The 12,576-nt window shown below is 41.3% G+C and overlaps 1 protein-coding gene across 2 annotated transcripts in view; it reads left to right on the forward strand.

Moving 5' to 3' along the window:
- The window catches only part of LOC115461226 (rho-related BTB domain-containing protein 2-like), a 259,612-nt gene that overhangs the window by 91,494 nt on the left and 155,542 nt on the right, over window positions 1-12,576 (forward strand). For both annotated transcript variants that reach the window (XM_030190910.1, XM_030190911.1), the window contains exon 6: window positions 870-988. In XM_030190910.1, the coding sequence (XP_030046770.1) occupies window positions 870-988 (119 nt within the window). The remainder of the gene's footprint in view (window positions 1-869; window positions 989-12,576) is intronic.

Below are 12,576 nucleotides of genomic sequence, written 5' to 3' on the forward strand. Positions count from 1 at the left end.
ATTACTCTTATTGGCAGACTGTTTAAACTGGGGAGTTTTCATGGGAGGCTCCTTATGTCCCCTCTCCTCAAGCTCAAGCCCAGCCCCAGTCTGCTGAATCTTTAGGTCCACTGTATCACTTGTTAAAAGGTTGGGACTCTGGTTTACAGTGGGATGTGTGCGTAACTGAAGAAGGGTTAGATGAAGTGTGTGCGCAGGTCAGGATTATGCACATCAGGACAAAGCAGCACCACTCTGTGTATGTGAAGCATGTATAGAGAGAGCAATATAGACAGATAATAAATGTTATAATGTTTAATTTTTTAAAGCATTTTTTACATTGTTAGTGGTGATTTTATTATTGTACAATGCCTTGAGTTTTGTGGGAAAGGCAATTTTAATATCAAATAAATAAAGCAGTACAGAGGTTTATAATCAAAGGATTTCTCTGGGTAAAATAGCGTTTTGGGAATGGGGGCATTGATTATTTTTCATCCTCGATGCTAGGAAAATTATTCATATTCTATAACATGGAAGAATTTGTCTGCATTGTTAAGACACATTTCCAGGGCTGGGGCAAGAGTGGAGGACAGAAGACGCATGTTACATAATAATCAACTCGTGACAGAATTATCTTCAGGGAAAGCAAGTGCAAATTTCAGGGGGATATTCTCCAGAGCTAAAATCAAAGCAGAACTACTCATCCAGTTTTGCTTTGACGAACGGTTCAAACACCTTCAGTAAATGTACCTGTGGTATTGCTCCCTTATACCTCATATTTTCTTCTTGTTTCTTTTATCTTTCAGTTTCCTGTGTGTTAACCTCTTTTTCTCTTCTCCCATTCATACCTCTTCACCTTTTCTGTCTCTTATCACTGTTCCTTCTTGCAGACGTAGTGTTCAGAGTGGATGACGGTTGTGTACCTGCCCATAAGCCTCTGCTTATCGCAAGCTGTGACTGGATGGTGGCCATGTTCCGGGGCTCCTTCAAGGAGAGTTTCACCGAGGAGGTAAGTTGATATTTAGCCTGAGATTGCTTCATTTACTGGCCTGAATCTTCAACTTAATTTAAAAAAAGGAACTTGCTGGAAAAATTGTTGTTTTTTAAATTCTTGAAATGTGTTGAGACTCTGTGGGCATTTCACCATGGAGGCAATTTTGAATAGTTGACATTGTTTACAGTATATGCAGATGCTTCCAGCCTACATGATCTATAGTAAATTTTCAACCATGTGTGGTTTCCCTTTGAAACTCTGGCCAGCACAAAATATGCTTAAAATTAGAAAGTAAAGATGTGTCTTCTAGATCAGGGCAGAAGTTCATCAAACCCAGCATCATGGATTGCTACAGAGCCATTATAATGTTCTTACTTTTATTCTTTCTACCTTGTCAAACAATGTTCTTTTTGCTTTTTTAACTGCTGCCATGCACTCAGCTGATAATTTCAACATATTCAGTCCCATTTTAGACGGGTTGTAGAAGTCATAATTGAGATGTTCAGGTCAGTGCATCTCAAGTTTAACCAGAATTTTAGAACAGAATCTGCTGACTTAGAGCCTGTTCTGAAATACAGGAGAAATGGCTGTTTATGCACCAAGTACATGCACTATAAGTATTTAGTTTAGAAGAATAAACATATAGGATATCAGTGGTTTCAAAGCCAGCAAATAACAACTTATCTTTGAAACCATAGAAACATAATCGGATATTATCCCGATGTTGATACAGTGATCAGTTTCCCTTGCCAGTTTGGAATTTTTTTTTGGGGGGGGGGGCACATCCCTCTCAGCCCCTCAGGTGGAGTGCTACTCAATAACAACAGTTTATCAAATCCTAATGATGGTCTTAAACGTGGACATTTATTCCCTGTTTCAGAAGGGGGACTAAATAAATGTCTGTGAACTTGCTGTGACCTTGTCCTGCTCAAAACATGCCCAGACCACACCCCTTTGCCATTTGCATTCACTTGGGTTTGATACATGCATATCCTAGCTTTGCAAATGGGGACTTTGATCTTTCTTCAAGATAAAACGATTAAGTGCCTGTTTATGCATGTATCAAATGTAAATAGGGCATCTAAAATGAGGGCCATAATGACACCCAATATCCTTTTATTGGGTGGTGACTCTTTATATGGAGCCTAAAATCTTATACCTATAGTTAAAATTATTTTTACCCATGTGCCTGACTTTGCAGTTGTCCACATTAAATTTCAGCTGCCATTTAGATGCACAGTCTCACTGTTCCCCTGCAACTCTACTTGTGATATAACAACTTTAAATTATTCAGTGTCATCTACAAATGTGATCACCTCCCTTATTGCTCCCTTTTTCAGATCATTTATAAATATGCTAAAAAGAAGCACCGGCCCTCATACTGATCTCTGTGGCACTCTACTGTTCGCCTTTCTTCATTGAGACAACTGATCATTTAGCCCTATTCTGTGTTTTCTGTCTTTTAGTAAGTTCCCAGTATACAACAAGGCATTCCCTCATATCCCTTGACTTTTAAACTTCTTCAGAAGTCTCTCGTGAAGGCTTTATAAATGCCTTTTGAAATTCCAGATGAACGATGGAGCAGCGTATGTCAGTCTTCTGGCTGAGACCTGATTTGCATGAACACAGAAAGACACAGGAGCAATGATGTCTTAACAGCAGGCCTGCCCTGACCCACAGTTAGGGAAGTCCTGCTATGGGGATCTTTCAGAAGGCTTACATAACATCTGCATATGTAGTTGTCTTATCTGTGTAAATGATGATTTCAGAATATCATTGTTCACACGTGGAGATGGCCTGGAATGTACAGGTTTGTGGGAATACATATGTATAATAGCGAAAATTTTTAAGCTGGGCTTTTGCACCTCCTGCAAGTCATACACACAGTTCTGCAAAGTGTGCATTTTGGCCAGGGCTTGAAAGGAGTGATTGAGGGATTAATTGTGCTTAGTCCGCCAGTACTTATTTTAGCCTTTAAAATGTAAAAATTTACGTTTAGGGGCTTTGCTGCTTAATTGGACTCATTTTATGTGCATACGTGCCTGGAATATGGCTCTTATGTGTGTAGTTGCCAGAACTTATAAATGGGAGTAGTGAAAAATGGTATTTCCACGTATAATCACCAGCACTTATACATGGAAGATGCTGAGGGAAGTTGTTCTTTCTTTGCATATATAGGTTCTTGAAATCAGTGTGCCAGTGGGACATATATTTGCTGACATCCTTAGAAGTATTTTATAAAAGGCTTTCATGTTCAGTAGAGCCTTGTGTAAAATACTAAATGTCTTAACCTGGATGTCCCAATGAGAAACTTCCAGAAGGGTAGCCATCTTACTTCATAGCAGCAAAAAGAAAACAGACTGGTGGCATCTTATAAACTTACACATTCTGACATAGAATCTTGTGCACTAATGCTTATGCCAAAAAATTTGTCGAGTCTATGAAGTACCATTAGTCTTAATCTGAGAAGACTTTCTTCACCCCGTTTGGGCCAGTGCATGTATTTGAGTTCCCTGGGTATGCCATATGGTGAAGGGATGTAAGGTGACAGAAAAAGGGCATTAGAAAAGGAAAATACAGACATCAGACATACGTATTATAGATTTCAACAAGAGACCTATTTATGTTTGCTTTTTGAAAATTTACTGCGGGTGTGTGTTATTTTTGATATATTTGTGTTTTTGTTTGTCTTTTTGTGATGATTATATATAAATTTCTCTGCTGTCCTGGGTGAAGTTTCTCTGGATTGATGACTGTAAAGTATTGATAAACAATAAATGTTCAGTGGTCCAGCCGTACATAAAAGTAAGTGGATAACTTATCTGTTTACCTCTAATGCCGGATCTTCAGTGGCCTTATCTGTGTAGGTAAGACCACTAAACACACATAAGAACATAAGCGTGGCCATACTGGGACAGACCAAAGGTCCATCAATTCCAGTATCCTGTTTCCAGCAGTGACCAATCCAGGTCACAAGTACCTGACAAATCCTAGAATAGTAAAACAGTCTTTATGATGCTTATTCTAAAAATAAGCAGTGGATTGTTTTCTTATAGGAAATTATCCAAACCTTTTCTAAACCCTTCTAAGCTAACTGCTTTTACTGCATTCTCTGCCCACGAATTCCAGAGTTTAATTACACGTTGAGTGAAGAAACATTTTCTCCGGTTTGTTTTGAATTTACTATTTAGTAGCTTCATTGCATGCCCCCCTAGTCCTAATATATTTTAGAAAGAGTAAACAAGCGATTTACATCTACCCGTTCCACTCAACTCAGTATTTGAGAGACCTCTGTCATATCTCCCCTATCCATCTCTTCTCCAAGCTGAAGAGCCCTAGCTGCTTTAGCTTTTTCTCATAGAGAAGTTGTCCTATCCCCTTTATCATTTTCGTCATCCTTCTCTGTACATTTTCTAATTCTACTGTATCTTTTTTTTGAGATTTGGTGACCAGAATTGCACACAGTATTCAAGGTATGGTCACACCACATACAAAGGCATTATAGCATTCTCATTACATAGAACTGCTATTTTGTGGTCCTACTGAATGGATCAAGTTGTCAGGGTAGTGGCTGAGTATTGCTGCAGTCCAGGTAATGTTTGATCTCACCCCCTGAATGTCTTTGACGCCTCCTAATCATACATGGATAAACTTTGGCCAGACACATCTGTCCAACCAAACCTGTTACTTTAGCTGGTATGGAATTTTGAAACCAAAGAACTCGTGCATTTAGCATCAGTTGCTAACCACATCTAGTCCTTTTGAATAGTGACACTAGATTTGTATGTGTCTCTAGTTGTTTTTTGTTCTCTTGAACAATAATCATAATGTGTAAGAGAGATATTTGGGTGGTATGTGTCTCAATATTCTGTAACTTGTTGTAATCACATTTGTACTTGCCTGAGTCTCAGGAAGGGGTGGGGGCTGCGTTTTGTGTTGAAAACATCATGACACAGGAATGTCTTGATCTGTCTAGTGCTATCAGCTATTGCCTGATGGCATCCAGGGCAAGGGTTGCTTTTGGCAACCCTCCCTTCCTCTTTGAAGCTTGCATGTTTGTATGGACAGACTAATTTAAAAAGTCTGGGTCATACCGCCCAGGGTGGCAGCCTTGTTTCCTGCCCTTATGACAGTCCCGATGGCTCCTGCTTCAGAAAGAAGGCTTCTTGTGTTGGGGCATTGGGGAGAAGGTGATGCCTTTTCCCAGTTAGTCAAGCAAATATAAGCGGGGAATCTCAATCCAGCACAAGAATACTCGGCTTAAAGATCTTCAAGAGATGTTGTAACATTGCCACCTTCATTTTTCTTCCACCATAGAATTTTCTTTCGTGAAATACAGCTTGTTCCTACCATTCTTCTACACCTGGGTTTTCATTCCATGTGATCACTGTTCTTTGATGTATTCAGTCGCAGATGCTAATTTTGGAAAGTAATTTCCCTCTGTAATTGGCTGTGTACACAGTTAACAGGGCTATGTGACAATTGCCTGCCCTTGTATGTGGGTAGAAATACGCGTGGTAATTCTTGACCTGCATTTATGTGGTGGTGGTGGTGGTCATGTTCCCAAGGTGGGATTATATCAGGGAATGCTGCAACACTTGTGTTTTTGCATTTTCAAACCTATGCATGGTATCCTTCATGAAAAAAGTGCCAGCAGAAAACTCAGATGCAGACCTCTGTAGGTATATTTTTACTATAGAAACTCAGAAGATTCCCCCAAAACAAAATCAGAGAAATATCAATTTTATAGAGTGAAAAATCATTAACCCCCTAATTCTATATAGAGCACTCAAAATTGTGTACACAGTTTAATTGTTTAACAAGCCAATTAGTGCTAATAATCGGTTGTCAACAGTTATTGGTTCTAATTGGCAATAATTGGAACGCTATTCTATAAAGATGCATGTGCAAATTTTTACACGCAGATCCGTAAGGGAGGCGAGCCATGGGAGGGGTATGGGTGGGTCAGGGGCATTCCTAGGATCTGCACGCAGTGTTAATGGAATTCAGGTTCAGTTGGTGTAAATCTTTGCACCCAAAATTGGGTGCAGGTCCCGGCACTAAGCGCTATTTTATAAATGGCACCCAACTTTGAGCGTCATTTATAGAATAGCTCTTAGCGTGCATTTTTTTTGTGCCAATTTATAGACCTGAGTCCTAAATGTGCTCATATCCCATGAGAGAGAGCGTCACTGCATTCGCTATGCTATAAGCAAGACTTCTCAGTAGTTTTTTAATCATTGCACTGTGTCCCAAAATTGTGGGATAGGTCTTTCCTCTGAGAGTTTCAAGTTCCTGAAAAACAATACAAAATATTAAATTCATTCACAAAATACAATACTCGACATACATTACGGGGCATTGACAGGATACCTTTTACATGTACAGGGATGGAGTTTGGCAGAGCATAAGTAGAGTCATAATTTTATGTATGCATTTTTTTTCAAATGCATACATACGTCAAGTACACATTTATACCTGCTCTCAAGCAAGCGTAATGTCCACATCTTGAACATAGGCAGCATTTTTGCTAGATTTACGGTCATATTTTATAAAGTCACATTAGACACCTTCCTGCTCATTAACCCTAGGTTCCCTATTACAAAAATTGAACTTGTGTCCAGTTCTGGAGGCCTCATTCAAGCCCTAAGAGATGATATAAAAGTCTAGGGCTGCATGTTTAATACATTAATGCAATTAACACATTAAATGTTTAAATTGCGTTAAAATTATATGTAGTTAATTGCTCTCACCCCTTCCCCTCCCCCGTATCCAGCTTTGCCCTATCTGTCTCCCTGTTTTCTCCCCTTCCCGTTGGCTTACTCATTTTAAGTGATCTGAAGCTCCTGTGCCGATCCGCTGCTTCTATCCACTGCGGCTTGGCTTGATGTAACTTCCTATTTCTAGGTCCGACAGAGCCAGTGGCAGCACACAGAGGGGAACGTCCCTGGGCCTGCCTTTTGCTTCCTGCTGCCACCACAGCTATGGTGAAGACAAAAGCAATGGATCGGTGTAGGAGCTTCAGACCACTTAAAATGATGAGCCAGCGGAAGGGGGAGAGGTCAGAAAGATAAGACTGGGGGGGGGGGGGCAGGAAGAGATGGGGCAATGCAGGTTATGGGGGTGGGGAGAGACGGAGCAATACAGACTCTGGGGGAAAGAGATGTGGCAGTGCAGAATACAGGCGGTGGGAATAGACTGAGCAATTCAGAATATGAGGGGAGGTGAGGCAATGCAGGATATAGGGGGAGATGAGGCAATACTAGATGGGGGTGGGGGAGAGAGATGGGGCAATGAGGGATGATGGTTTTGTTTTTGTAGTAGTGGTTGTGGGGAGAAAGACATAGTTATGGTAGATGATTGGGGGGGGGCGGGACCGAGAGATAGGGCAATGCTTGGATGGTGATGGTATGGGTAATATTGGAGGGTGGGGGTAGAGACAGAGGTGATGCTTGATTGTGAGGGGGAAGAGAGAGATGGGTTGATGGTGGATGATGGAGATAGGAGCAATGCTGGATGGTTGGGAAAGAGAGAGACAGGGATGATGCCGGATGGCAGGGGGACAGATGTTGGAAATGGATGGGGGATGGAAGATAGGGAAAAAAAAGAAAGAAGGGAGATGGTGGACTTAGAGGGTATGAAAAGGGAAGAGAGTGAAAATGCACATAGATGGCAGGGATTGGAAGAGAAGAGAGGAGATGCCACCCATAGATGGAGGGAAAATGAAGAGCTGGAAACTATATAGATTTGAAAAGGAGGCAGAAAAATGGAAGAATGGATAGGAGGCTCTGGAAACAGAGTTCATAGCACAGAGAGAGAGAGAGAGAGAAGCAGAATAAGATGATTAGAAAAATAAAATCACCAGATAAAGGTAAGAAAATGATTTTATTTTCAATTTAGTAATTGAAACGTTAGTTCTGAGAATTTACTGCTGTCTATATTTTACATTGTGCAGGAGGACGTGTGAGGGGAGGGGCACTTTATGCGATTAATCATGCGATTAACATTTTTTTTTTTTTTACGGCCACCTAATAAAGACCAAAGTATACATACTCTGGAGGAGAGGAGAAATAGAGCAGTTCAAATACCAGAAATATATCAATGCACAAGATGCAAATATTGTTCAGTAGGAAATAAGTTCCTGAGCACAAGGGTGATACTGGAGGGGGTAGACATGGTATATCTTCAGAAATTTACTTCATGGAAAAGGTGGTAGATGCATAGAATGGTCTGCCGTGGGGGGTGGTAGAGACAAAATCAGTAAAAAGGTTGAAGACTTCATGGCACAGAGGATTCACAGTTGTGCCGAAGCGAAGGTAGCTTTAGCTTTGGATTTGTTGTAGACTGTAAATAACACAGCAAGAGTAGAAAATGGTAGACTACCTAGACCTTGTGGTATTTGCCTGCTTTCATGTGCTTTGTTTTTCTCGTTCTACACCCTCCATATACATTTACCACCAGGTTCTATATATATGGGGCCCAGGATTGCTTGCCCAGATTTGACTGCATGCCCAAGATGTGCGCACAAGTAACTGAGTAACGAGCTAGTTGGTTGGGTGCTAACAACTAATTATTGATATTAATTGTTACCTAATAAAATTTGTGCTCACATCTGGCTGCATACTATTCTATAAGACATGGCACCTAGCTCTACTAGTGCCTAACTCATAAGGGGGCTTGGCCTTGGGCTTGACTGGAGCATTCCAGATAGTTGCATGTGGAATTATAGAATATGGCCTCAGTGGGTCTGACTTGAGCACCAGCATTTACACCAGGTGTCAGCAGGCGTAAGTCTGGCACCTAAAGTTAAGTGTAGGAATTAGAGCTAAGCGCGATTCTATAGGGGGGCATGCCCTTTATCGAATTGCACTTAGCGCCGATTTTGTTTGAGCCAAAGTTTGAGCGCCATTTATTGAATCCAGCCCTTGTTCTGCCATCGTTGTTAATAGGGTTACCAGATAGCTCCAGGTCATGGAAGACAGGCTGCGCCAGTCCTGATTTTACGTTCATTGCATTGCATCAGCCTGAATCACCTGGTAACCCTGGCTGGGTTGGGTCACTCCTTGTTTGTATCCTGCAACAGCTTTTGTGGCTGAAGTCGGGGGAAAGCACAGAGAGGTCCAAATCCTGGGGCAGGAACTGGTTTGAAAAGGCAGTGCTGTCAAATAAACCTGACTTATTAAATGAAAGCAATTGTTCTCTTGCTTCCCATCAAAATGTCAGAAAAGCTTTACTTAAACTCTTCATGCCCTGTCCCCCAGTGGGGTACCACCACTTCCCCGCCCTTTTCTTTTGAATAGACTGTCTTGTTTCAGGAAAGAGAGACTGTAGATGAAAGGGGTTGGGGAGGTGGAGGGCACCTGGCCAATAAACCATTCCTATTTATTATTCCTCTTTCTGATCACCTTGTACTTCCTTGGGTTATTTTTTTTTTTTTTTTGTGAGGGGAGGAAAGGCAAAAGGGGGGAAGGCTCTTTGGTAAAACTATTGACTGATGAGAAAGTCTGCTTATGTTTCCTATGTAGCTTTGCATATTTTGTTCAATGTTCACTCTTTATGTTGGCTATGGTAACCATGCTTTGTCATCAATAAAAACTGTTAAATCATAAAATTATTCCTATTTACTTATGCCTTCTGCCTCCCCACCCCAAACACATTCATCTACATTTAACTGTTGCCTAGATCTTGCAGGAGCATACTTGTCCCTTTCTTTTGTTTTTTTGTTTCTAAGTTCAGTTCCTTTCACCTCTGCAAACCAGGCAGCTTTGGGTCAGCAAAAGGTTTCTCGGCAAGGGAAGGTGGGTGTCTTCAAGCCTCGCCCAGCTAGCCAATGGCAGCCAGACAGTGTAGAGGTGGGTGGACCCTGGCTGGCAGACTTGTGTCTGGGCTCCAGGCCAATTGGAGTTTCAGCTTTGGGTGGGGGGGGGGAAGGGGGGGAGGAGTGGAACTGCTGGTGCTTCTGATTTAGATAAATTGAGAGTATCAGAAATAGAGTCACAAGTATGATTTCAAAGAAGGGTTAGAGAAGTGTTTGCGCTTATTGAACCTGGGAGTGGGGGAGATAAGAGCGTGAGAAGTGACCTACATGTTGACACTTGTGCTAAGTACTGCTCCAGAGAAAATGCTCCAGCCTTCATGTGATTCCCCATTTCAGTGCCATGCACACATGACTTCATAAATGTGCACTAGCTTACTTAGACACACACATGTAAGTATAAACGTGCCTACACTTACAAAGGAGCCAGAATCTTCCTGAATGCTTTATTAAGCTGATGAACAAAATTGCATAGTACCTAAATATGAGACCAGTTCAGAATATACTTTAATCAGTACATACAGGGGGCAAAGACCTGGGGACCTTTATAAAATAGACCCCCAGGTCCAGCTCCAGTAGTATATAAATGTTGTTGCACAAATCTGTACCTGCCCACTGCCTAAACTACACCCCTAAGAACATCTACATCAGATCATGAAAAAGACACACACTTTCTATGCATGCACTCTTCACGTACTTGTGCAGTCTTATAAATTTACTTTTTTGTGTATCATTGGAATTATAATTGGATAAAGCTTTATAAAATTACCCCTACAATGCTGATAAAGTTTGCAAACTCATTTGGATGGTCTGTATTTTAGCATGGTTTATACTCAAAATATGATGAGATCCCAATCTGTACACTGATGAGAGAGACAGCGGGCCAAAGAGTATCTTTTATTTCTGTAAAAACATTTGCTTGCTTATGCAACAAAAAAATTAACAATAAGTATCTTTGTGTGAAAGTCTGTGAGTCTTTCATTGAGTAACTGATGGCTCCCCCTTGAGCAGCAATAGCTTTCACGAAGTGTTTCTTGTAGCTGTTGATCAGTCTCTCAACATCACCCTTGATAAATTTTTGTCTCTCTTTTCCATGCAGAGCTGGTTCTGCTATGTGATATTTGAGGGCTTCCTTGCATGACCAGCTTACTTCAGGTGTCACATTTCAATAGGATTTAAGTTGAGACTTTGATTTGGCCAATCCAAAACACAAAATCTCTTCTTCTACAGCCATTCCATAGTAGATGTACTTGGCTGTGTAGGGCCATTGTCTTGCTTCAGGATCCACTTTCAGCTCATGGACAAATGACCTGACATTCGCGATTTTGTTAAGTCATGGCAAGCTGTCCATGTTCCAGTACAACAAAGCAGCCCACTTGCTGCTGCTGCTGCTGCTGAAGAGAAGGTTTATGCGTCATTAATTGGGGTAAATGGTGTCCATGGGAGGATGATGAGAAGTAACCTCATCCTGACTGTCAGACATGCTAGTGGAGGTATCTGGATGTGGGCTTCTTTACTGCTGGCTTATTGAAATGTTGTGACATGATATGAGCTGTCCATACAGGGAAGCCCTAAATGGGGTTTTTTTTTTGTTACATTTGTACCCCGCGCTTTCCCACTCATGGCAGGCTCAATAATAGGACTAGAGGGCATGAGTTGAAGCTACAGTGTGGTAAATTTAAAACGAATCGGAGAAAATTTTTCTTCACCCAACGTGTAATTAGACTCTGGAATTCGTTGCCGGAGAACGTGGTACGGGCGGTTAGCTTGACGGAGTTTAAAAAGGGGTTAGATAGATTCCTAAAGGACAAGTCCATAGACCGCTATTAAATGGACTTGGAAAAATTCCGCATTTTTAGGTATAACTTGTCTGGAATGTTTTTACGTTTGGGGAGCGTGCCAGGTGCCCTTGACCTGGATTGGCCACTGTCGGTGACAGGATGCTGGGCTAGATGGACCTTTGGTCTTTCCCAGTATGGCACTACTTATGTACTTATGTACTTATGGGGCAATGGAGGGTTAAGTGACTTGCCCAGAGTCACAAGGAGCTGCCTGTGCCTGAAGTGGGAATCAAACTCAGTTCCTCAGTTCCCCAGGACCAAAGTCCCACCACCCTAACCACTAGGCCACTCCTCTACTCCAGAACTATAGCAATTCTGTATGGAAGAATGGGCCAAAATTTCTCAAGGGCAATGCGAGAGGCTAACGAACAGTTACATTTAGTTGAACTTATTGCTGCTCAAGGAGTCACCAGCTACTGAATGAAGAGTCTTTCACACAAGGATACTTATTATTGAATCTTTTTGCTGAATGAATAATCAAAATATGTTTTTCTTTGTCTGAGTCAATTATTTAATGGGGATATCTTTCTTAAATTTAAAACGGGACTAAAAACATAAAGCCTTGTTATACTTTAGAAATGAGAAAAGCCTAGACAGAAAAACACAATAGATCCCTTCTTCCCCATCCTTTTCTTACTCAGCATTGTAACTCCCACTTTCACTGCCTCTCCCTCTCCTCAGTGATTTTTTTGTAGGAAAAAAGGTACCGGTACTCATTGTGGGTAAACTTAGGGGCGGGGTCACTATGGATATGCCCCTGTGGTAGCCACATCCATAGTAGCCACACCCCTTTTACCAGCCATGGCGCATATAAACAGGCATCATTGAAAATATTACACCAGTATAGGAGAAGAAAAGTAGCTTGTGATTTTTTTTTCATTATAAATAATTTCTGTAAGCTGCTACAGCTCCAGTACACCCAAAATGACACAAACCAAATTAGCATA

Source organism: Microcaecilia unicolor, chromosome 2, assembly GCF_901765095.1.
Source record: "Microcaecilia unicolor chromosome 2, aMicUni1.1, whole genome shotgun sequence".
NCBI lineage: Eukaryota > Metazoa > Chordata > Amphibia > Gymnophiona > Siphonopidae > Microcaecilia > Microcaecilia unicolor.